This window comes from Corapipo altera, unplaced genomic scaffold (assembly GCF_003945725.1).
Source record: "Corapipo altera isolate COAL_440 unplaced genomic scaffold, ASM394572v1 75, whole genome shotgun sequence".
NCBI classification, from domain to species: Eukaryota; Metazoa; Chordata; class Aves; order Passeriformes; family Pipridae; genus Corapipo; species Corapipo altera.
Window position 1 is genome coordinate 14557789 of NW_020884887.1, and position 26526 is coordinate 14584314.

The 26526-nt window shown below is 41.5% G+C and overlaps 1 protein-coding gene across 7 annotated transcripts in view; it reads right to left on the reverse strand.

Annotated features, from left to right (window-relative positions):
- RAPGEF6 (Rap guanine nucleotide exchange factor 6) overlaps positions 1–26526 on the reverse strand; it is a 117131-nt gene that overhangs the window by 22005 nt on the left and 68600 nt on the right. For 3 of the 7 annotated variants that reach the window (XR_003527608.1, XM_027643094.1, XM_027643092.1), the window contains exons 7-22: positions 23539–23670; positions 18053–18236; positions 17082–17218; positions 15943–16101; positions 15404–15556; positions 14987–15151; positions 14100–14207; positions 13552–13755; positions 13027–13135; positions 11088–11331; positions 10359–10516; positions 9309–9323; positions 6801–7041; positions 4906–5289; positions 2992–3203; positions 1998–2121 (exon numbers count right to left, since the gene is read on the reverse strand). Coding sequence is in view for 5 of the 7 variants with exons in the window: in XM_027643094.1 (XP_027498895.1) it covers positions 1998–2121; positions 2992–3203; positions 4906–5289; positions 6801–7041; positions 9309–9323; positions 10359–10516; positions 11088–11331; positions 13027–13135; positions 13552–13755; positions 14100–14207; positions 14987–15151; positions 15404–15556; positions 15943–16101; positions 17082–17218; positions 18053–18236; positions 23539–23670 (2729 nt within the window). In the remaining 2 variants the exon portion in view is untranslated. Of the gene's footprint in view, positions 1–1997; positions 2122–2991; positions 3204–4905; positions 5290–6796; positions 7042–9308; positions 9324–10358; positions 10517–11087; positions 11332–13026; positions 13136–13551; positions 13756–14099; positions 14208–14986; positions 15152–15403; positions 15557–15942; positions 16102–17081; positions 17219–18052; positions 18237–23538; positions 23671–26526 lie in introns of those variants that run through there. The other 4 variants (XR_003527610.1, XM_027643095.1, XM_027643093.1 and 1 more) reach the window with 2 other exon arrangements.

Consider the following 26526-nt stretch of genomic DNA (forward strand, 5'->3'; position numbering starts at 1 on the left):
ATCCTTTCTTGTTAATTTTTCATCTTCAAAAGCATTTATTTGGTGCTTCATAACACAAACTGATAGATCAAACACCAGAGGCAATGAAAATGAATATAAATGATGTGAAAACATGGAATTATTTTCTTTTAATCTTTGGCACTATCTCTAATATTAGATGCCTAAGCAGTTTATGGCAGTGTGCATAATTTAAATTATGGTCATTAAAGTTTGTTCTGAAATTCTAAAAAAACATACTAAAGGTAACTATTTACTACTAAATTTATTTAATGATTAGACTTCATTAGGTCTTAGAAAGTGCATGGGCCATCAGGGAAATTTATTTATAGACTGATTTCAGCTGTGAATGCCAAAGTTTCTGAAAAGCAAATCACAACTTCTCAGCTTTATAATTTTATGCTAAAAATGAAATTCTGCTAAGTCCAATCCAACAGTATGAAGGTGAATCTCCACTGTGAAACAAACCCCTCTTTAAATAACTTTAAGAAGGATCTGTTACTGTTGGTCCAAACCTCGACTGGGCCGTTTTTAGACTCCCAGAACCACAGACTGGTTTGGGTTGGAAGGGACCTCAAAGCTCATTTTGTTCCAGCCCCTGCCACGGGCAGGGACACCTCCCACTACCCCAGCTTGCTCAGAGCCCCATCCAGGCTGGCTTTAAATGCCTGTATTTAAAAAAAAAATACTTCTGTTTCCTGACAGTCAGCCTTGCAAACAAAAACAGGACAGGGCTGATGATCCTCTGTGCATCCTGACCACTGGAACCCAATCTCTTACACACACTCTGTATCCTTGCATGTGCTGTTTCCTTCCACTGCACAGATGTCACTCAATTCATACATCACAGAGAATTACAGCTGGTGCACAGGTGACCCATGCACTGGAATTTTGGGTGGATAAAGCACATTTCACCCAAAATCTGTCCACTGTCTCCCCTCTGAGCTCTGCACTGCTGGGGGCGCAGCTCATTTTTGACATAGAAACCATGGGGCCACTCAGCATGAGACCTTGTCCCCAACTCCCCATCCGAACTGCACCCTGAGTGTCCCCAACTCCCCTCCCAAACTGCACCCTGAGTGTCCCCAACTCCCCTCCCAAACTGCATCCTGAGTGTCCCCAACTCCCCTCCCAAACTGCATCCTGAGTGTCCCCAACTCCCCCCCCAAACTGCATCCTGAGTGTCCCCAACTCCCTCCCAAACTGCCTCCTCAGGGGTTTTGTCTGGCCTGTTACTTCAGGCAAACTGAAGTGCAAGGAGAGGGGACCAGCACCCTTCCTGCAGGGATCTACGGGACCAGCACGGACACAGCAGAGCTGCTGATGCTTTTACTTCAGCCAGTGGGAAGAAAACGGATGCAGGAAGTCATTTAGTTCCACTAAATATAATCCAGAGCTAATCAGCACCAGATTAGAAATTATGTTGCTTTTATTCTGCAGTTTGTTAACACAGAGCCTGATGATGTTCAGTATCAAGATAAAAAGAAATAATAAGAAAAATAAGCCAAGAACACACCCTCCACCTGCTAAAGCCTGAGAACATCAAACATTATGTAGGTGGGACAAGCTGTGCTCAGAACAAATAAAAAAATATTTTGTTTGATTTTAATGTTATCAGTGGGTTTTTGTTTTGAAGCAACATTTCAGATTTATATAAGGGTGATTTAGGTGCTTTTTATCTCTCTCATATATAGGTATTATACCCCCCTAACATTGTATATCTCTCAAAACTCTACTGACACTAACATTTTTATTTAGCAAAAATATGTATCACTAAAATTAGAACCCATTCTTCAGTGTGTTTTAAAGACAATAATTTGGTTTATTAGTCATTAAAAGCAGCTCTGGGAAGCATCACCTGTAGTGGCATAATTTGCTAAAGATGGTGGTTTGGTGGTAAATGTCAGTGGTGAGGCACACAATGGAACACCAACGTCCTGATGCACACACAGCCCCAGAGCCCCCCCTGAGACCCCTCCAGTGCCCTTCCCAGTGCACACCTTTGCCTGAACATCACGGCTGGATCCATGTTTGCCGAGGTCATTCGGACAACTTGCCGGATTTCCTTGGCAATCATCCGCAGCTTCTCGAAGTTCACCAGGCCATCCACTTTGGAATCGTTGCCTGCATAATTGAGACACACACAAAAGAGAAAAGAAAAAAAAAAAAAAGAGTAAGAAATTCTTCAGAGTGACCCCATGTTGCCCTCCCTGCCCTCCCATCAGCAAAACTTTTAATCAAAACAGCAGGAAAACAGGAAGCTCTGGCAAAACACTAATGGAATCAGGCCCACTCGCAGTACCTTGTATTGGTATCTTGTACTGGCCCTTGTTAATCTAGTTCTGAAGTAACAAGCGTTAGTTGGAGTAAAAAGCAATAAATGAACTATGCCCGAGTTCACTGGCATGATGTTAAAATAAAAATACAGAACTGATGTGGACAGCATTCCCATTTGGAAAGAAGTTCAAACAGTTCTGAGCCATCACAACCAAGAACTGGGCATATTTGGAAATGTTTCACCTCAGCCACTTGTGAACAGGACTTTGTGTAAACGGAACAAAATGGAAATGTCTAAACAAAACCTCCTGAAAATGCTGAAAGCAAGAGTAGGAGGTGTTGGAGCTGCCTGAAAGCCACAACATGGAACAAAAACCTGGAAACATCACAGCAACAAGTTCTTTTTTTGTGAGAGAATATATTTGAAGTAGTGCAACTACCAGCCAGCACACCCACCTGTGCTTCCAGCCTAAACCTGAGGACAGCTGATGAAGTCTAAGCATTGCTTTTCAATTATTAAAAATATGCATTTAATTTTTAATTTTTGTCTAGCATCAGTCTCTTCCACTCAGCATTCCGAGTCCTATTTTACTTTCCTCCTACAAAGGACCCATCAAAAGCATTCCACTGGTGGCAGCTTCCTGAGACACGTGTTGACACGAGGAGCACTGAAGAAAGGGCTAAAGCATATTCAGTGTTCTCCCTGTTTGACATTACCTTCATGCAGGAACGTGATATCCTTCTTGACAACAGGGAAAAGTGGGATAATTGGAGGCTGCATGCTCTGGCTGCTCAGGATGTTGCGGTATTTTGCCATGTTTCGAGAGGGATCAAAAAGATCTTGAAGGTCTCTGAGGTGCTTTTCATACTTGCTGGGTAACTTTTCCCAAGTGCCTCTGAGCCGAGCTACTGGTGCAAGATTTAACCCACTGCAAGGCAGGAAGGTTTCATGGTTAGCTGTGGTCAGAACTGCTGCATTTCAGAAGGAAATGAAAGGTTGTTTTAAGGATTAAAAATAGTTTTCCCAAGGTTAAATGTAAAGCTGGCTGGCTGCCAGACTACAAGTTCATCACAATAAACCTCTGCTGGTTAAACAGGACTGTAAAAGCCACAACTGCTTCCTATGCACAAGGTACAGATTTCCAATTACTGCCAAAATAATCACTCTGTAAAATAGGACTAATGTCTGTTTAAGAACCACTTCTCTCCTGTAGAAATGGTTATCACAATAAGGACAAAAGGGGTAGAGAATGAATGAGTTGAAGTAATGGTTGCACAGCAAATGAGAAGAGTGCAGAGCTCATCCCAAGCAGAAGTGGGAAGATTTTAGGAAGAAATTCTTCCCTCTGAGGATGAATTTTTTCAGATTTTTTTTTTGAAAGCTTCAAAAAACTTGTTTTGAATTTGGTTCATTTTTCATATGGATTTCTCTCCACGCTATGCCAAACAAAGCCTTCTCTGACAAGAAAAATCCAACATATGCCAGCCCACAGCTCCTCTTTTCCATGCTAGTTTAGGATGGTTATCTTCCTATTTCAGGAGACATATGGCATCAAACTGCTGTGCAGGACAAGGCAAGAAAGACAACCCCTGTGCCATATGCTAAGAAAAACATATTCCTCTGGAAATAAGGGTAAAACAGTAACCAATTTATTCGCCTTTTTTTTTTTTTTGACCAAAGTCCACTTCAGTCATGGCCTGATTAGACTTAACTGAGAAGCAGGAAGAGTCATTTCTCCACCTACAATAAACCATGAGAAATTAGGGAGCAGAATATAAAAATGAGATTCAGTATCCACGTGTGTATTCACCATGTAATGAGCAGCCCCAGCCCCAATTGCTGCCCAGTCCTTTTGAAGGAAATTCATGAATTCTTTAATGTATGACTAACCAGAAGCCAATACCCTTTGATAAACTGGTTAGACATGGAAGAAAATATTTTATAATGGCATTTTCAACAATGGTGCTGGGATACAGCACAAATCCAGATCTTTATCTGATGAATCACAGTGCCTTTTTTTTCCCCCTAAAGTAAAGGCTGGGTGTAAGATAATTGCAAATAAAGGAAATGCTGAACTCATGCTGTTAAAGTAGCAGCATTCAGGATAAATCAGAAGAGAAAGTCTAAATGTGCAATTGAAGAGGGGAAAAAATAAAATAGACAAGCAAGCAGATGACAGGAAAGAATGAAAAGGAAAATTAAGCCAAAACAAGACGGATTTGAGGAAGTCCTTACAATGGAAGGAAGAAATGAAGTAATCTCATCATCACAGATACGACTCAAAAAAAAGTAACAATGACTGACAAAGGGAAGGGAAATTGGGTGCCAAAATCATGGAAAATGACACAATGCTCAGGCAGGTTCCTGAGGTTCATCAATCCAACAGTGCTTTGTCCCAGTCTTCTCTTTCCCTGGGAGGTAACAGGTAAAAGAGAGACTGTCACATCCAGCACCTGGATGGGACTGAACCGCTGCGGTGACAATCCACCTCGGACCAGGCTGGCTCTGGAAAACCACCCAGATCCATCTGTAATGTGCCCAGGATGATCCTATTTCTTCCCTTTCAGCTCAGATTACCAGAATTGCCTCTGACAGCACCAATCAGAGCTGAGAAACGGGAAGTATTTTACCTTATAACCGCGAACATGGAATTGAAGTTCTTGCATTCCCGACAGTGGAGAGCGATTTTAATGAAATGCTTAATAATCTTCATTCTTTTCAGCTGGTTGGGCTCTGCTAAAATTTCCATGGCAACCCAGAAGGTCTCTTGGTTTATGACATCCTCGAACTGTTTCAGGTGAGCGTTCCCTGTTTTGGAGTCCAGCTTGTAGAGGTCATCGATGTACTCCGTGGGCTCGATGTTGCGGAACAGCTCGAAGTCCCTCATGGAGAGCTGGGTGGCCACCTCGATGGTGCTCAGCTGGAGCAGGGAAATTTGGCTCTCCCGGAGCAGCTCCTGAGCATCCTCGTCTGAGCATAAGGTCTCTGTCTCCATGTTGTTTTTTAGATAATACCTGGAGAATAATGGAGTGACAGTGACCCGTTAGAGATGCTCTTCAGAGGGTTTGTGAACACAAGGACGTTGAACTGCACCAATCAACGTGGGCATTACAGAGACAAGAAGGGGCAGGATAACCTTGTACTTCAGCTAACGTAAAATAACATCATTACTTAAGCAAACAAACATTTCAAAAGCTGTTTTAATCTACCTCTTTGTTATCGTTTTATACCGTACTCTGTAATATGCTGTAGTGTTCACCTTCAGAAGAAGGTCAGTTACTTTTCCATTTGTAAATTCAGCAGTGAAAATTACATTTTAAATACACACTAGTCCCGAGAAATCTCCTGTTAATGTCTTTCTCCATTTCTTACACAAATTCAGTGTGGTTTCTTCCATAAATTTACTGTGGCATAGTAATATTTACATGAGGCGCAGAGTATTCAGGAAATGAAAATGTATCTGGAAAATTCATTTCCACAGTCCCAAGCAGATCACTTTCAGATACACAAAAGTTTATTACTCATAAATTCCCTCTTGTTGCCTAGCAAAGACAACTACAGAATTTTTCACTTTAATAAACTTTCTTCTGGTCTGGATCAGGTCATCAGATAAAACCAAAGCACTTAACGTTTCAGAAGGATTCAGAACAGTTTACATAAAAATGGCAGAATTTATCTCAGGTTAGTATCAGTTCATTGCAACACAGCACTGAGGAAAGAATTAATTGTATGCTTTAATCCTCAAGTACATGTGGGAAGTGTCAGAACAAATATAAATTTTTTCTCCAAGTGTAAACCACTATATATGTTATATAGCTGATCTGCTAAATTTAGCTGTCATCAAGTGAGCTGGCTGTAGGTTTGGGGAGGAGTTTTGGGTGCACAACACGAAGGTGACACAAGAGGAGAGAGAAAAGTGTCATTTATTGGTATTTGACTGCTTGTCCTTCTAACAGACAACCGGCCTATTTTAATTAAAACATCCCCCGTGGTGATCTGGGGGGTCTTTTCCAACCTTAATGCTTCCACGATGTTTTAATCCTAAAAGGCAACTAAAACCAGAGCACAAGTGCTGTGAGGAGAGGCTGAGGGAGCTGGGGCTGTTCAGCCTGGAGAAGAGGAGGCTCAGGGGAGACCTCCTCACTCTCTGCAACTCCCTGACAGGAGGGGGGAGCCAGGGGGGGGTTGGTCTCTTTTCCCAGGCAACCATCAGCAAGACAAGAGGGCTCGGTCTTCAGCTGTGCCAGGGGAGGGTTAGGTTGGATATTAGGAAGAATTTCTTTCCAGAGAGGGTGCTCAGCCATTGGAATGGGCTGCCCAGGGAAGTGGTGGATTCTCCGTCCCTGGAGGTTTTTAAGATGAGACTGGATGTGGCATCAGTGCCATGGGCTGGGAACCACAGCGGGGTTGGATCAAGGGTTGGACTGGATGATCTCAGAGGTCCCTTCCAACCCAGCTGATTCTATGATTCTATGATTAATCCTAAAAGGCAACTAAAAGCAGAGCAAACCAGGGGCACGTTTACCTTCCGTTGAGCTGGATCCTGTCGGCCAACTTGGAGAACTGATCCGGGAGGCGCCGCTGTTTGATGACGCCCTCGGGGCTGACGGACACCTCACACAGGGAGTAGGTGTCAGGGGCCCCTGTCAGGTTGAACTCGTGCACAGCGTGGCTCACCACCTCCTTGGCTGTGGTGTCTTTGCTGATGATGATGTAACAGCTCTGCTGATCCGCTTTGAAAACTCTTATCACCTGATCCGGGATATCTAAAAGAAGAGGAACACCTTTGGTGGGTGAAGTTACTTTTCCCCTTGAAAAGACACATGGTTTGGAGAGCAGCTTTTCACAAGGGCAGGTGGTGACAGGACAAGGGGGAATTGCCTTAAGCTGAAGAAGGGGAGGTTTAGTTAGATTGGATATTAGGGAGAAATTCTTCCCTGTGAGGGTGGTGAGGCCCTGGCACAGGTTGCCCAGAGAAGCTGTGGACTCATCTCTGGAAGTGTCCAAGGCCAGGCTGGACGGGACTTGGAGCAGCCTGGGCTAGTGGAAGGTGTCCCTGCTCATGGCAGGAGGTTGGAACTGGATGGGCTATAAGGTCCCTTCCAACCCAAACCATTCTGTGACTCTAAGACTGTCTCATTTGATAGCCAGAGAACAAAACAAAAACCAGCTGCTGGGAAACAAAAGCCATGCTGGACTTGAAAAATATTAAAATATTCTGCTTCTTCCTTCAACTTTGAGAGGAAAAAAGAAGACTCTTCTCATCAGTGCTTTTCCACAGCTCAATTCCTTTATCATCCCATGACCACAATCAAAGTACAAGACACTCAGTACGTCCCTGAGCTGTGCATCGTGCTTCCCAGTGGGTCTCAAAAACTTTGGCAGCATCATTCCTTCTCTGGCTCTTGTGTGTTTGTGAGAGCCAGGTCCACACACGTGCCAGGGCACGTTTCCCAGGGATGGATGGGCTTGGGGTGGGAGGATGTGAAGAGGAAAGGAGGTTTGGTTGCTCCCATAACTAGCTGCGAGCTTTCACACTCGCTCTTTCCCCCTGAAGGAACTAAGCTGCTGCCAGCAGTTAATTCTTTGGCTGGTGTACTTATTTATAGCACATTTTATGTATTATAAATGCATTAGAGAACAGCTTTATCTGAGGCAGCCTACAGCAGGAAATAAATATCTACAGAAACATGCGTTGAATCCACAGCTTGATGATTGCAAATAATTTGCTCCATTAGTTATTACAAAAAGCTTGATTTTCAAAATAAAACTCACTGGAAAAAAAATGTCCAGAGTAAAAATACACACTAATTCCAAGCACAGGGAAACCTAGCTTTTCCCCTCCCTAAAGTCTGAAGACTAAACTTCATGTTAATTTTCCTCTAATAAAATCCACTGTTTCAGGAAAAAAAACAAGATCTTTGGGGGCAGTGACCTTGGGATAACTTTTTCTTGTGTCAGGACTTAATGGTGTCATGGGGACAAGTAGCAGGAATTTCAGGGCAAATGTTAAGCAGGTAATCTGTGGTCCAGCATCAAAAGTTTCCAGCCACTGGAAAAAAGAAAGGCTCAATATCAGTTGTAAATAAATTTGAAGATGGGAGAAAACAGGGTTTGGAAAAAAAATCTGATTGAAAGCTAATTCCTCTAACAGTTTCATTATTAGGGTTATCACATTACCAGGACATTCTCATTAGTAGTTAGGGACTAGCTGAATTTGAAAAGCTCAATATATACATGAATAGGGGCAATAAAGGGAATAAATAACTATTCTGTCCTTGTTTCAGAGTGAAAGTGGTAGAAATGACATCCTGGATAATCAGGGAAGTGCCTGCACTCATAAAAATCATAATAAACCAACAGAAAAGGGAAACATCTATACTTCAGTATCAACATACCTAAAAATCAGAACACACTCAAGATGTAAGACTGAAAACTGAAGTTTAATTTGGGGGGAAAAAAGGAAAAAATAAAATAAAAATAATCACTATGCAACCAAAACAATGCAACATGTGACAGGGGAAAGAAACATAAATTACAGGCACATGTCTGTCTTCATGGTCTTTGCTTTTAAGTAGGTATACATTATTAAATTAAATGGTTTTTTATGCATTGTTCAGCTTGTGTCAACAATACAAAGCACATTTCCAGTTTGCATGCACAGCATTTTAGTTACAGAGTCCAACAGAAGAGCAAACTAAATCTCAAACTACGTTATCATCCAAAACTTCAGCTCTATAAGAGATATAAGCAACTTCATTCCTTCAAAGCCAGGCCACAGAGAAGAGAAGAAACTGCCAAAGGTCATCCAGTGTTTCAGTGGCAGAAAAGGGAATAAAATGCAGGTCTCAGCACAGCACTGTGCCTGTGTGAGAACCTATGGATTTGTTTTATTTGAGGAAGCTTACAGGGCACCGGGCTGTGGGATGCCCTACAGTAATAACTGTGTCAATGCAGTGTCTGGTAGTGTTAAGTTTTCAGGCAAGCCATGCAATATTAAGGTCTACAGGATGCTGAACATCAGGATACTTACAGTAAAACCCAACAGCTGCAGGCAGGAGAAAAAGAAGAAAACTGTGTCAACAGCAAATCAGGATTCAGATGTTTACAAAACTTATCAAGTGTACACTGTCAGAACTAGTTTGGTTTTCTCTGCTCTTTAAATGTGGCAGCATATTTGTTATAGCAAACCTGAAGTAAAGGCAAGTGATGTAGGTAGACATGTCCCTGCCCAGGCAGGGGGGTTGGACTGGATGTCCTTTAAAGGTCCTTCCATCCCAAACCAGCCTGTGATTCTGTGACTGATTCCAAGATGAACTAGTTATCAGACAGCAAGAACCTGGAACTGCAGCAAAAAGGGAACTTTTCTGCTATGGATATTTATGACCTGATAGGATATATCTGGGTACATCCCTTTTAAAGGGGAAATCTGCAAGTTTACATAAACATAACTCACAGCCACAAGGCACCTTACAGACTATGTAATTATGCACAGAACTTACACTTGAAATAGGGAAAAAAGATTCTGACTTGACATGTTTACAGGCAGCTGCATATCACAACAAATAACTCCTGCAGCCACCCCATAAACTGGATTCCTACAGCAACGAAAGCCCACACTACACATCTCAAAACATTTTAAAGGTTTTCAGACACACAGTCGAACATACATAATGTTTGTAAAACACAAAACATTAACATCACTGTGTTGGTAGCACAGCAGTCCTATTCTATCCACAACACTGCTTGAAATATATACTGGCAGATGGGGGATGGACAAGCCAAAGCACCAGTACAGGTAAAAGAGAAAGGTGCAGACAAGGACAATCTGCTTCCACCAGAGCAGATTTACTCCAGTGAATCAATGTCTTTGTAAAAAGAAGTGTCACATTACAAATAGAGCATGTAGGAGAGGTTCAGGCAGTGTGGATTTTCAGCAGAGCTCCAGTGTGGCCCTGTTGAAGCCACAGGACAGGTGGGTAACTGCACTCAGCTCGTGTGATGCTGGTGAAACGCATCATTTCCCCCCCGACCCTGCCCTGTTAATCATCCTGTACAAACCAAGCTCCTTCTGCTGTTTTACCTGAGGGGTTAGAGAAGTCCAGGATGCTGGTTGTGGGCTGGAGCAGGTCAGGGCTGCTGGAGGAGAGCGTCCCTGGGATGGGCATGATGGCCAGGCTGTGGCGGCACTGCCGTGTGCCCACGATGCTGTCGTCCTGCGACTGGCTCACGCTGCCGTCACTGCAAAACAGCTCTGCCTCACTCGTGGGCACTCAAAACTCCTGCTACTCAGCTTGGGGTGAATGAAACTAAGGGAAATAACGCTGTTCAGCTGCTTAATTACATGTTGTGGACAGGGTTTCAAAACGAGGACAGAGCGAAAAGAGATTTAAAATCGTTCACAGGGAGAGAAAAGATGCTTTGGTCTCGTTCTGTATTTATGGGGCAGGTGACACGATTTTTTAAAAAACATAAGTAGAGTGGACATAATGACTAGAGATACTAAGCAATTAGTATCTCTTAATGGCCTTAGCTGAAGGAGGGGAGGTTTAGATTTGATCTTAGGAAGAAATTCTTGGCTGTGAGGGTGGGTAGGCCCTGGCACAGGTTGCCCAGAGAAGCTGTGGCTGCCCCTGGATCCCTGGAAGTGTCCAAGGCCAGGTTGGACAGGGCTTGGAGCAACCCCTTGGTAGGGGGTGGAATGGGATAGACTTTAAGGTCCCTTCCAACCCAAGTCATTCTATGTTTCCATTATCAAAGCATCACAGCCTAACGAGGAACAACAACTTTTTGGCAGAAGAGTCTGACAAACCTGAACAGTTTTGGAGGCAAGATGCTGAACCGGGTCTTGTCTAAGATTTTCCTGATTCTGTTTCTGCCACCAGATACAGTGTTTGCTTTCATTTTCTTGTTTCCTTTTTCCCGGGGAAACATCTGTTCCACATCTCCAGGCATATCTGGGATGGAATAACGGTTGTTTTTCTTTTCTGCAATTTTTGGAATATGTGGAATTCCATTCTTCTCTTGTCCTATCCTGCAGAGCAGCTCCTTGAACACTGTGAGAGAAGACACAATCATTGTGAGTTACCTTTGCACGCTCAGAACTTCACAGGGAATTCTTCTTTCCCCCTCAAACCTTTTGCTTTCCACATCCCAAATTGATAATAAGGATTCAGGGTAATCAGCACCATGTATTTACTGGCTTTTTTGTTTGCCTGTTTTTGGTAATGGAGTGCAGATGCTTCCTCAAGAATAACTGCAGCACAGACTGAGATTTTCCCAAACTGCCCTTGTTTGCTTTTCCTAACACTACTGAACAGAAGCTGCATCAAATTTCCTACTGCATTTATCAAGTTAAGCCAGTCTATTACCCACACTGACATTCCCAAAGATATGATTCCACAGAAATGTTTATGTTCTTCCTGTATCTTTCAACATATATAAGGTGAAAAAAAAAACGTTCAAATTGGTTTTTCAATATCAATTATTTCTTTAAAGATCTTTTAAAAATCCTCTGAAATCACTCAAGTCAGAAAGTCAGTATTTTCTGTTGAAAACAAGGTGATACTGGAAGAATGCAGAACTGTACACAGTAAATTACTCAGATTGTCCCTATGAACAGGGAAACCACAGAAAGTACAGAAAGTCCAGTTAAATTGCATAATTCTATTATACAATAAAACTTATAAGTTTTCCCAGTCTACATTTGAATATAACAGGATTTGCTCATTGCCAGCACCAGGCACTCAATTAAAAAGTCACTGTATAATAAGTATCACTGTTAAAAAAAGCTTCAAGACATGAATCCATTAAAATTTATCCAAGAAATCACCTTGAAATTCTATCAGCCAGTAGGAAGAGATTAGAACCCATCTGTAGATGTATGTTGCTTATATTTATAATACAAATGAACCCTCTCACTGTCTCAGTTACAGTGATGCTTCATTCCATGTCCTTCCACATTAGTCTGGACCACTGGTGGTGGTTTTATTCTCTTTTTGAATTATGCTAATAATCAACTGCTGAGGGTTTGAAACTTTTTACCCATGCAGGGATAAACACTGAATATTAATTGAAAAGAAAATCAATAGTGAGCAAGGGCAGGTAACTGGGGGAAGAAAATAAGGAAATCATCAGAAGGTCTTGGATGCAACTATGGGGGAAGGAGTTATTCTGTGCACAGCTTCTGTAGCTCTGGTTATTCTGAACAGGATTATGGAAAAAGAACAGATGATCTGACTGAGATTTTAAAGAGGTCTGTATGTATTTGTATTCATGATGACAATTAAGGGCCAGCATTTATATGCCACAGCACTTCTTATATCCCCTTTTCAATTTGAGACATAAAGACAACCTATCCCCCCATCCTCACAGCCATTATAAAAACTTCCACAAAACCCCAGTTTTACGTCTTTGCCGTTTCTTGGCAAAAATATTTTTGGTCCAGCTCCCTTGGCTCAGCTTCAGCCACACAGCATGGAGGGACAGTAAAGCAGCTTAAAGAGTCACTGAGGGTTTCTCAGGGAGGGAAGAGCTGCCTGTGCTGGCTCTGTGCCCCTCAACATGCAGCCCTTGGCACACGAGAACTTATCCAAGCAAACAGAGGCACAACGAGGGGACCTCTGCACAACTTCTCACTCCCAGAGCGAGCTGGAAAGGAAGGTGGAATCCTATTGCACTTCTAAAGCCAGAAAGAGTGGAGTTGTTCCTTCACATACACAAGGAACATATCATATATAAAGTCTACTCACCAAAAATGTTTGTTTTTACAGTAATGGAGAGATGTGTGTTGTTCCTTAAGATTTCCAGGGCTTTCACAAAGGTGATGTTCTCAAAGTTCTGTCCGTTTACTTCCATTATCTTTAAGGAAAAGTAAGAATCAGGCTATTAGGAAAACATCTGTTTGACAGACTTACAAATACAAAGGTGATAATACAGGCACAGTAAGAACTTTCCAGAAGTTCTCATGTGATCTTTACAGCAACCTCAGAACCAAACCATTCCTTGTAAAATAATTATTTTCATCATGTCAGTGAAGTTATATCCTGTAAATAAGACAGGACCTCCATTTCTACCTGACAAATGCTTGAAATAACTTTATTTTTTATGGTAACATGACATTCTTGCAAATAATCAGGAATTTAGAATCTGAAATGTAACAGATATAAATGGAAGTTGAGCTGTGGCATTCCCAAGAAAACCCTTGCACAACCTTTTTGTTGAGAACACCAGAGTTGGCTGAACCAGAATATTTAAATTAACATTACTGCTTTTACCTGATCACCACGCTTGAGTCCAGCCTCTGCTGCTTTACTGCCCATCTCCACAGTCTCTACAAAAATACCAAAGCCCTTGTCACTGCCCCCGAGGAGGCTGAAAAACAGGGGGGAATCTCTGGAAGGTTTTTGCAGCGTGATTTGTCTCCATTTTGCTTTGGCAGCACAGGCAATATTCAACAATCTGAGATGGCCTTTCATCTTCTGTAACACAACACACAAAATGCAGTGCAATCTTTTTATCAGAAATGGAGAGTTATGAAAAATACCCCAAGTGTCAGCAAATAGATTTTTGATGCCATGTATTAACATCTTATTAAATAAACCTTGTCCTCTTTTGCAGAAATGCAAGAACCCATAAATGAGTGCCAGAGGTACTCCTTTATATGGCCTTTATATCTAAATATATATATAACAACAAATATGTCCATGTTAAAAGCCACCTGTAGCTGTTACATTTATAGACTACAGTGTGTGAGGCACTGGTAACACTGGAAAATTGAAACATGGTATTAGAAAATGTGACACTCTTTCTTTTTGGCTCCTACCGTATCTTCCAAGTTCTTTTCAAATTCTTCCAGGAATCGAGTCATGGCAGGATCTCCTTCAAAGTCATTAAAATGATTGTTCACCCACAGTAAGACCACTCTGGTAACCTGTAAAAACAGAATAAATTCTCTGTGTGTGTATATATGTATATCCACATATACACAAAGGTATCTATGATTCTTCTCCTATCAGCTTTAATCTATAAAGAAAGAAGAATACCTGGACATGGCAGAATAACAGATTACTGTTAGGTTTCCTTCAGCTCAAAACTAGAACACATAAAACCACTGGCTAAGAATTTTACTGCCATAATTTTCAACATATTGACACGACACAAGTTCCAGACTATCCACATTTTTCATGTGTGTGCACAGGGTTACAGAGAACTGAACCTGGTTCTATTTCTGGAAGCATTTTTACCAACTCCACTTGTTTTGAGCAGAGTTTATTTGAAGTCCAGAGTTTGTAAAAAGCTGCTCAAACAAAATGTGCTCAAAACACTGTAAAGCTCTGCAGTAGAAATCATGGAAAACAAGCACAGTGCTGTTGTAAAAAGAAAACCGGAATGTCCAAGAGAACCTGAACACAATTCCCTTAAATTTCTGGTGAAAAAGGGTTTCAGAGACTGGCATCTTACTCTTTATATTAAACAGAAAACACTATTTATCATTCTGCAGAAGAGAAGCAGCATCACACCTGATTTTGGATAGTACACCATCACACACAACACCCTGGAGAATCCTTTCTTGATATAAGTGAAAAATACTTTGCTTTAAAATGTTTCATATAAAATAACTGAAGCACAATCCTAGTTTATCACAATACAAAAAGGAATCCATCTGAACACATTTTCACCAGCAACACTGATCTCTCAGACTCAACCAACCTTGTCCCTGAGACTGTCCACTGTGAACCATTCCAAGAGTTTATTTCCAACTTCCAAGGGGCTTGTTAGAAATGTTCTGTATGTTAAAAGGAAATCTTCGATGTAGGTGGGATCCACAATAGAATGTTCTTCTATTAAGTGCATGATGAGTCTCTCAGGTGTTGCCTTAAAAAAGTAAATGCAAAAAATAACTGGTACCTCTCATCTCTACCTCTCATCCCTCCCTCTCCCTAAAGAGTATTTCAACATAAACCCAGGTGAACAGTATAATCCCTTTACAGAGTTCAATTATGGCAAACTCAGGAGAAAACACACCAACATGTTTAAATCAAATCTTCCTGTTTCTCTCAGCCCAGATGTTTTGTATTTATTTACTAATGAAAAAACGATTAATGGACAGCATAGAAAGAAATTCACCTTGATAACTATGTGGCCTTTCCTGGTTCCACTGCGATCCAGCTCCCTGTGCTCCTTTACCATCACAATTTCTCCCTCTTCCTCCACTTTATGAGTGTTTTTTTCCACATGGTTCAGAATCCTCCAGTAGTCTTGCTGGGCTATACACACAAACTGTCCCCAGACAACAAGAGACTGTGAATAAACATCTAAACCATGAACACATGCCCTTCTGCAGGCTGTACAACCCCAGCTCTCCCAGCCTGACCCCACAGCAGAGATGCTCCAGCCCTCTGAGCATCTTTGTGGCCTCCTCTGGACCTGCTCTAACAGGTCCATGTCCTTGTGCTGAGGAGCTCAGAGCTGGAGCCAGTGCTCCAGGCAGGGTCTCAAGAGGGGAGAGTCCCCACACTTCTTCTGATGCAGCCCAGGATGCAGTTGGGCTCTTGGCTTATATCCAGCTTTTCATCCACCCCACCGTATCTTAGGATAAAAGTAGTCTGTTTTCTTTTATTAGATGCTTAAAAATACAAGGTAGTTGTACAGAGCTGCAATCTCACCTGACAATCATCTACTTTGGTTCTGACCACTCCATTCATGTACTGTTTGTCCAGAGAGGGAGTAATCCCAAAGCTATTTCCCATACAGAGACTCTCACTCTTCCCATCAGGATAGCTGATTTCCACTGTGCCATTTAAAATAACATACCAAGAGTCGAGCTAGAGGAAGAAAAAGAACCAAAAACAAACAAGTGAAGCTAATTCAACAACTTTTCTAAGCTCTTTATCTCAGACAGGTTCATTCCTGCACTCTCCAGTTTGTTGCCCCCATGGCTCTGCAACATTTCATTCACTGAAACGGTGCAGTGCAAGGCAGAAAGGAAGATGACTGAAACAAGAATGCTTCATTCACTTCAGAACTAATTCCAGAGGGAGGAATGCTGATGAAGAGATTGCTTTTTTAATCTGTGGGCTAATTGCTATGATATATTTATACCATTTAGTGAGAGTGAACACTCTTCCCCTGGGCACCCGTTTGGTCACTACCAGAGATGAGTCTACCTCGTCCTCTTGGAGGGATGAACAGGGAATGCCATTCCTGATGGCTTGATCCAAGCAAAGGGAAAGATCTCAAGACAGTGATTCAGGGCACCTAACCTGAACATCTGTCTCCTCCCAGGGAACATGTATGGAAACTGCTCCTAATTTAGACATTACTGGGCAAAGATACCCCTCCATATTAGTATTAAAAACCCCCTACATTATAAGAAGAGAGGTTTTTTTCCCCAATGGAAATTATGCTTTTTTTATCCCACAAATCATCTTTGAGATAAGTTGGCATTTACCTGATAACAACATCCTGAATGCTCTTTAATGTCTATACTTGGTATATAAAGTATATACCTGGTCTATACTTTGACTCTACTTGGTAGAGTTAAAGTCTTGAACCAGACAGTAACCATCACAGAATGGTTTGGGTTGGAAGGAACCTTAAAGATCATCTCATTCCAACTCCCTCCACGGGCAGGGAACCAACACACAGGTAGAATCTCCCTGAGGGATGGACAGAGGTTAGGGGATTTTGGCTACAGGGTCAGGGTGAGAGAAGAATTCTCTAACTTCCAGGTGTGGAGATAGGAAACATTTTCCAGCCCTTCAGCCTCAATGCCCTTGGTGACCTGCCTGTGGCACTGACTCACCTCCTGGCCATCCTCGAGGATGATGGCTCCTGCTTGCTCCACCACTTCAAAGATCATCACTGAGCAAAGCTCTCTTCTCACAGACATGGTCATGTTTGCAAAGGCAGGGAGTTGATGCATAAATTCCAATAATTGCTCTGTTGGACAAAGGAAACACTGGTAGGACGACTGCAGGGCCCAGGGGCTCCTCAGATCCCTCACCCTCCCCAGGTCTGTCAAACCTCAGCCACATTCACAATTGCTCAGTGGGGTCACACTCCCCATTAGTGCCTGGGGCTAAATGAGCCCAGTGTGCACTTTGTCATCCACAGCCAGAGCTCAGCTCTGCAGCCTGGCTGGGGCTCTGATTGACTCTCAGGGCAGCAGTCTAGCTAAGAGGAGAAGCACTTCAGCTTCAAACATTGAGAAAAATTAAAAATACCCCTAGGTACAGTAATTACAAGCTTGACAGGAGCATGAAATGATTTTCCAGTGTTCAGAGAGGCAATCTGGAATACAGCAGAAAGCAAGTTTTGCTATTGAAGTTAATGCCAACTTCTAGTTAAACACTGCAGCAAATTATCTTCATTTGAACTGTTCTGCAGTTTACAGCTAAGTATATCTATACTCAGTAATAGTATGTTCTCTTTGCTATTTAGTAACTAATTCAACAGTTTCAGGCAGTCAAAATTACCTTGCTGCCTGTCCCATTACATCAACACACACAATGACTGTGTATACTTCACATCTTAAGCATCTCAAAGACTGGTGGTTAAAATATTTAGTTTTTCAGAACAAACAGTCTCTCAGACAGTAAGAGGAGAAATCATTCAATCAAGAGTATCACTAGTGCAAAGTGATCACTGGAAGGCATCACTCAATTAATAAAACACACACTGAAAATTAAGTCACTGAACAGTTTTCAGATATACTTCTCTTACAGATACTATACGATGCAGTTTTATGTAAATTTCTGTATTTTTTCTCCTCACCAATGTCATCATCAGTTTTATCTGCAGGCTCTTTCTCAAGGCACTCTCGGACAACATCTCGCCCTAGAAGTGGATCAGAAGTTCTGTCAATGTCTTCATCCTCCTCCTCTTCTTCATCTTCAGAGTCTACAGGTGCTTCTGGAAGACCCGTTAAATCAACATCTCCCATCTCACTTTCTGTGGCCTACAAAGAAAACATCAAATCAGACAAAGAGTTCAGTGTCTTCAGTTTAAACATTTATGGTCTGACAAAATAACAAATAAATTCTATGACCAACAAGTCAAACTAGAAACTGCAACAGCTCCCTTTCTGAACACTGAGGAAAACACATCGTGCTGAAATCTACAGTTAATGGATTCTCACTTTATAGTATTTACTAGTTCTTGTGAATTCATGTAAAATTGTTTTTTCATAAGTGGAGTCTGTATTAATTATGAAATAATAACGAAGTTCAATTGGTTACCCAATGCCTATAGACACATTTCTACTGTCAGCAATAGAGGGCAACACAGAGATCACAGTGAGCAGACACACGAGGTCACAGTCAAAGAGAACACAATACATGCAACCAAAAGCAGAACCACATAGGAATCGTTTGCACTAATTCCTTCTGTAAAGTTTAAATGATGTAATTGCATGAAAATAAATTTCCAAACAGATGGAAGGGGGGGGGAAAGAAGTTTCAAATTCTCAGTTTCTACAGAGTAGTTGCTCAACCACTCTTTTTGAAGTTTAAGCCAGCATGCAAATCATTTTTCTGTTCAAATTCAAAAATTTCAGCAACAAGATGTGTCACTGTGAAGTATAAGGCAATTACAGAGAAACTTGCAGAAAACAGGAGTTTGTTTTTAAATGAGCACATTTACAACACTCACTTTCACTTTAAAAGAAATCTTTGAGATTCTACAAAAACACTGAACTAGCTAAGGCATCAAACACTGCACATTCACTAAACCTCCAAAACAGAGGATGAATGTGAACACTGTGATGGGGCAGCACAGCTTCTCTGGGCAACCTGTACCAGTGTCTCAACACCCTCATAGAGAAGAAATTCTTCCCTATATCCGAGATAAATCTACTTTTTTTCAGTTTAAAACCACTGCCCCGTGTCCTGTGACTACAGGACAATAAAAAGCCTTTTGAATAAGCCCACTCTAAATACTGACAGGGTCCAATAAGGTTCGAGCCCCAGCACCTGGACAGAGGAGCAGCGCTGCCTTCGTGCACTAAACCAAAATATCCTGGGGTTTAGATGTAAGCTTGGACTTTGGAGCTTGTCCCTGATTTCACAGTTAGCCAACAAACCTATTAACTAAAGCTTAAACGATTTAGCAAAAACATATCTTTCAGAGGAATCTAACAATACAGAGGGTTAAATGTGTTTTACATTACATCACTTTACTGGCTCCTGTAGCTCACATTAACAGTTTTGGAATTAAGCCCAAGTGCAAATTGTGCTTGGAGAGTCTCAGCAGCACATGATCAGTACAGTGTTTTATACAAGGACTTTTCTAGCATTTCTTCATCTAAATAGCCACAATTTACATCAACTGCTCCAGGCTGAATAAGGCAGACAACAGCACCACTCCCCACTTCGATAATCTCAAGCTAAGGTAGAAAAACTGAGGGTACAGGTTCTACAGAATTTTGTGTATCCTATATGGGAAAATAAACAAATCTCCTTTCTTGGTAAGTTATGACCTGATCTAGCTATGAAATAGGAGATGGTCCTCCAACTGCACTTCAAAGATTATGTGCAGAGAGTTGACAGAAGGTTGGCAGGTCAGGCAGAGCTGGAAGGAACAGGAAGGGTTCTGCTCATAAAGTCATCTGAGGAAGTAGCTGCTCTTCCCAAGCATGATGCTCCAGCTGTTTCCATTATCAAATATCAAAATCATTCTTAACAGAAACATTCTGAACGACTGATTTACAAAATGAAACCAGCAGCTGCAGTCCTCACATCTCACCCAAACATGGATTTCCAGGATCAGGTCCACAGTGCAGGACTATCTACTGAGATACACATCCTTGATGCATATTTTATACACAATCCATTTTAGTATCAAGACCTTACCCACAATTGGAATCACTGCTGGGCAATGTTGCTGCCCACTTTGGCTGCCCACTGCCAAAGTGATAAATGAAGGATTTGGAAAAAGGTGAAAAGGAGAGAGAAACTTTCACTGACAGAACTGAACAGGTCACAAAAAAAGAGATGCAAATTGGTCGGTCACTGAGAGAAGAGCAGTGCCAGGTGCTGACACTGGCAACTCATCCATTACAGGAGAGGGGAGACCCTGCCCAGCCACACCTAGAGACACAACCTGGATTCCCTGTGTGAGCCTGGGTGGGCACCTTAAAGCCCATCCCACAAAAGGGCAAAGGAAGATGTTTTCACTGTGTAATACCTGCTGAATTCTTTATCCCCAAGGGTACCTATCACAGGTCAAAGCAGTTGTACCAACCCTCATTTCAACTGCTCTCTGCACAACCACACAGCTTCCCCTGCTTCTGGTTGAATACCATAGTTCTGAAATTAAACACACTGTCAGAATGGGGTTGAATGAAAAAAATGAATAAAAACTTGAAAATCCTCTTCAATCGAGAAGTTGTTTTAAAAATTGTAGGGAACAACTTACTTTTTTTTTTTCTATTATTAAAAAAGGTCTACAGTCCAACAGAAAGACAACAGCTCTGCAGTATTCCAAGCAAGCTGGAATTTGCAATACACACATTTGGACATTTCAGCGTCCCTGTTTCGGACACCAAAACACTGAAAGCTCCAACAGGGAGCATCAGCAGTACAGGACAAGAGAGAAAAATACCTTCATAAATTTATTTGCACCACTTTTTGCAACTAACTCAAGGTTTAACACCATGTGCCCACAGCAGTGCTTACAGGCAGGAATCCTCTTGTGCTGATCTCACCTTCAGCTTTATGTTCATCATTTCCTGTCTGACTGGAAATGGGTTTTATCCTGGGCTGAGATGCAGCTGGAACCAGGGAAACCTCATTTCAACACTATCAATGAATGCAGTGTACACAGATGAACAGAAAGTCTTTCCAAATCTTAATAAAATACTGCATCATTCTTTGGTTCTATCACTCTAATCCTATTTTCCTACTCTGGAATGACGTTTGCACTACTTACTGTAAAAATTAATGTTAAGATACCATTCATAAAAAAGGTCATTTCAAGGCTACATTAATCAAAATTATTCAGAACATTAGTGACATTAATGATATTACTGGAGAGCTTGGCATGCAATAAATACAAAACTGACTGCAACAGCAAAGCAGCATTTTCCAAATACTCCATGAAAAGCTGTATTTTGTTGTACCAAAAATGCTTTCAATTACTGAGCCAATACATTACACTCAAAATGTAGGTTTACTGCATAGCAAAGAGATTCTCTGCCTTCGGAATATGATGAATATTGGGGGAAACACTTTCTTTTCTCTTTGTGATTTCAAAATCTGTCTGTACTGACGTGTCACTGCAATATAATGCAATGTTAAACACTGTGCCATGGCATTATTACACCATATCTATCTATTACCAAGCAATATCAAGCTATCACTTAGAGATGTGTGACAAACAGTAAAGGGAATTCTCCAACACTAACTGTTACTGCTACTGCAATAAAGCCCATAAAATACATAAATGCACCTAAAGTGCATCTTTTAACAGGTTGGTATTTGCACATTAGGCACATGAGAAAATACACTAAAAATTCACTAAAAAAATAAGAAGGGAGGGGGAACCTCAGTGGGTTGTTGGGTTCCCCCCACCCCACTCCTGACATCCTGTTGCACATCTTATCTTCACCCATAGCTCATATCAAATGCTGGATTCTCCAATGCTGTCTGCCAGGATTCAGGACACTGTAGTTCTGATCATAAAGGGCTGTAACATTATCTTTGAGGGTCTCCCATGAGTCTGACAGTGCTGACCTGTCCACGATTCCTTCAGGATTCAAAACCAGCCAGGATCATGTCACTGAAAAGGAAATTCCTATCTGAAAAGTCCCCACTCCTCAAAATTAATAGAAAATCTGTAGACATTTTCACATTAATATATTAATCATTCCTTAGGGTACAAAATACTTTGCACCACTGTTTATTTGCTACAGTGCATATGAATATGTTACTCCATCCTTTCTTTTACTGAAGTAATTTTTATTTGTTTAGCAATTATGCTCTTCTGGCCTTTTCTGATGAGTAGACAAAAGGCAATTAACCATACACGATAGAATATTCACTCATTACAAGATATCATGGCTAGAATGATATCTTCATTATCAATAATATATTTTAAGTGCTTTTCACTTAGAGCAACCTCTCCAAACTACTCAGGTAGACAGGCAGGCAGACATGGTCAGGGAAACCATCCATCAGCATCCTAATGCCTGACATGCTAAGGTACAACACACAGACTAGTTCTGGTGACTCTGACTGATCACATCAATTCTGTTGCTGCAGAAAATAAAAAATGATAAGAATAATCAAGATAAAGAACACCATCTCCCAGCAGGGCCTCTCAGAAGTTAAAGAAGTCAGAGAGCATCTTGGAGAGGTTCTCTCAGGGATGCCAGCTACTCCTGACCCAGCTGGCAGCAAGTAAATCTAAAGAAGTAGTAAGGGAATAGATGAAATAGGACAAAAACTCTGAGAAAATTTCAATGTTCTAAGGGAAATTTTGCTTTAATGGCTTATTTTTAAAGCTCCCTAAGTAATACGTTGCTGTAAATAGAAATATCACTGATCTGTTTCTAGTATAGAAATAATACCCAGACAGCACCTAAGGAGAGGGAACAGGTGTCTGAAATCAAGTTACACCTACACTGTGCTCCACAATCCTGTGTACCCAGTGCTGGGGCTGGATTGCAACTTGGAAGTGGAAAAGCTGTGAAATTACTGATCAACACAAAGCCAAGCTGAGCCCCCTCATCAAGCAGAACATAAACACCCATGGAACGAGCTCTGGGATGTGACACCAGACAGGTAACTTATTAAGTGTATTATCTGTAAACAAATGAAGCTCTCTCTGGATTTCAGCCAACTTCTATTCTCAGCAAGCCACACTAGAATTTCCACAGTCAATTAGTGCAGAGAGTGGGTTTATTACCATGCTTTTGTTTGCAGAACTGAACATCTGCTATTAGCAATAAATACAAATAATCAAGGAAGGTATCGGAAACACAAGGCTGATTTCATGAGATTTGTTCCATTTCAGAAAGGAAAACGATCCCATAAATCAACAAATATGACTTCTAAAAGCCACAGAGTACTTGGTGGTACAGACAGACGTGAGAAGCAACAAAAAGGGCTTTACAAGCAGCTTGTTGCACTTCCATGTGTCTGTGGGGGTGGGCAGAAGCACCAAGAGGGCTTTACCCAAACTCTTGGATAAAGGGCCGCTCTTCTTCTTTATGGAATATTTAACATCAAGGAAGGCAAAGCAGGAAAGAAAAGCCATCTCACCTGATAAATGTCAGACAGGCTGCTGCTCCCAGAGTCACTGGCAATGCTACAGCCAGACTGGCTGGAGGGCACGTGTGTCACCTGAGGGTGGGGATTGTCCGTGAGGTGCATCTTGGTAAGGTCAGCTGGGAGCTGGGAACGAGAAGGATTTGGGGAAAGGCGGGAAAAAGAAAGGAAAACAAGATGTATAAGTCTGATTTGAAGACACAGTTATTTAAATAACTTTTGTTACGTGTTTGTGTTTGAATTGTTGAATTATTGAATCAAACTCAAACTGAACTTGAATCTGTAACTTGATGCATATTTTGAGAAAAAGCTAATTCAGACTAAGCTTGCCCAATCACACTCCAGATTTCATATAACTGATAGAAAATGATCCACCTTTCTACAGAACAAAGGTCTGGGCACTTTATAGTTGATATCCCCCAAGAAGATAAATATATGATGCTGGTCAAACAGCCTGCAGTATTTAACATTAGCTGACGTTACAATCCAATATGAAGCAGGATTATTCCTCTTTATAAATTTAATTTATGCACCTTAGTTTAAGAATAACCTTTAGAAGATACCAATATAGAACAAAAACTAATGTAATCTAAACAAAAGGTTTGGTCTATAAAGGGCTTTGAATTTTAAGAAAATGAGTACACAGAAAGAATGTGATGCATTTTTGGTACAGCTATATACAACAGCACCTCTATTCTATAAATCTATCTGTAAGTGAGCACACACATGCAGATATGTAAATTCTAGTGCATGACTCAAGTCCACAAACATGGTTCTTTCTACTGAAAAAAAGCAAATATCAGCAGTGGCTTTTGAAGATTCAGAGCTGCATGAAATCCTATCAAGTAACCAACCCTTTAATTTAGCTGCTTGGTTATTTTCTGCCACATGTACTTCTAATATTTTTTAAATTTATACTCAACAATATGAAAAGAACATTGTACCAAGGAATCATAGATTCTCTACGTGCTTTTACCATTGTAAATTATAAAAGTTATACACTATTCCTCTAAAAAATGTTCTGATGCAGAAAAAAGCCTCAAACTAATCTGATAGAATCAAGTGCTATGATCAAATGAAAAGATTTCTTCTGTAAAGATTCCACATTGTTGTGTCAGCCACATTCAGTCCTACAAATTAAAAGACAGTATTGTACAAATGCTGCTGATCTGGTATCAACTTTATAAATACTGATTAAAGAGAAATGGTAAACAGGTTTTGATTTGGAATCATGTTTTTATGTCCATTATTTGAAGAGCACACAAGAGAAGCACTTTACCAAATATCAGTTCACTATTTTCTAAAAAAAGTGGCACCATGGCTCTTCCCCTCCCAGAAAAAAAATTTTTATACCCTCTGACACACGTAACAATTTTATTATCAAATTGTGATGAGGAACATGGGGGATGTTGTGTCCCTTGTGATTCCCATGACATTCCCATTGGCAGTCACTACTCAAACCAAGCCACTCTATGGGCTATGAAAGACTATAATGCTATTTCTCCCTCTCCTAATTCTTACCTTATTCTAGCTTTGTGTATCTTTTACTAACAAAAAGAAAGTATAAAATATCCAACCTGTAAATTCATATCTGTGGTCACATGTACCTGTGACAAGGAGAAAGTTTGAAATGATTACTAAACTCTCACAAACTCCCACAGAAAAACCCATCAGAGCAGGAGGTATTAAATAGTGAACTTGATCCAAAAGGGAACACAACACTTTGAAGCCACCAGAAAAGGTTTTGCAGGTTGAAAAAAAAAATATCTATTTTCAGGATTTGAGAACAGCAAAAAGGTCAAAGCATTCAGGTGACAAAATCCAACCCAGTGGCCAAAGGTACTCTCACTGTGAGCACATGGGGGAGAGCCGACGTGACCTCCCAGCCACAGCAAAATGAGCAGCTGTGAAGCTGGGATTTAATCCTGGTCCACATGAACACACCACAGAACCCATTTCTGTGCCACACACAGCACAGCACTGCCCATGCAGCACCTCTGCCAGGCATGGGGCAGGGAGTCACATCACCCTCCCTACAGAGGCAGGGAGTCACATCATCACCCTCCCTACAGCCACGGGGAGCTGCACAGCAGGTAAGGCACTGATGCTTCACCACGTTGCTGGGGGAGGTTGTTCCTCTGGCTTTCCCCACGTGCTGTTCCAGGGCAGGGCTGGGTGTGGGTGCCACAGGGTGCCACTGCTGCCCTGCTCCTGGAGCTCACCCCCAGCCCCTCTGCGGCAGCGCGGCGCTCCCAGCCCTGCTCCGAGCCAGGTCAGCACATCACTTCCCAGGGAGAACATCCAGCAGCACTGTGGGACTGCTGGCAAATTACCAGGCAGGGCTGCTGGCAGAGACACTGCAAGTCAGTGGAACTGAAAAATCCAGGAGTTTCAGGAAATTACAGAACAAATCAGCCCATAGAGATTCATTACCCCACTACTGCTGCAAACTCCTCAGCCTGTCCCCATCTTTATAACCTCCCTATCCCAACAACCAGCTCCAATTCAGCTTCCATCTTTCCATCCATGAGCAAATCCCACACTGACTGTGATAATACAGACACAAGGAAATCTAATTTAAGCTCCCTGCTATCCAGACTCTAGAATTTTCAAAACTACTCCAAGAACAGAGTGAGTAGGACCAGGAGAAGAACCAAATCTATGGGATTTCCTGGGAGAACAAGGGCAGGTGCCTGCTCTCTGCCAACAACTGGTTTTATTAAAGCCTGTTCTGGCTCAAAGACATCACCACACTCTAAGATACCAACTACCACATACAGTTTATCTTCTCTAATTTAGTTTTGATTTTTAAAGTTCTTGTGATGAACAATGTTTTCCAAACCTAGATTGAGAAGTGGGGCTCTGTCTGGTTTAGTGGAAGGTGTTCCTGCCCATGGCAAGGAACACCTTGGAAAGGGATGAGCTTCAAGGTCTCTCCCAGCACAAACCATTCTGATTCTGCAATTCTAATTAATGCTGGAA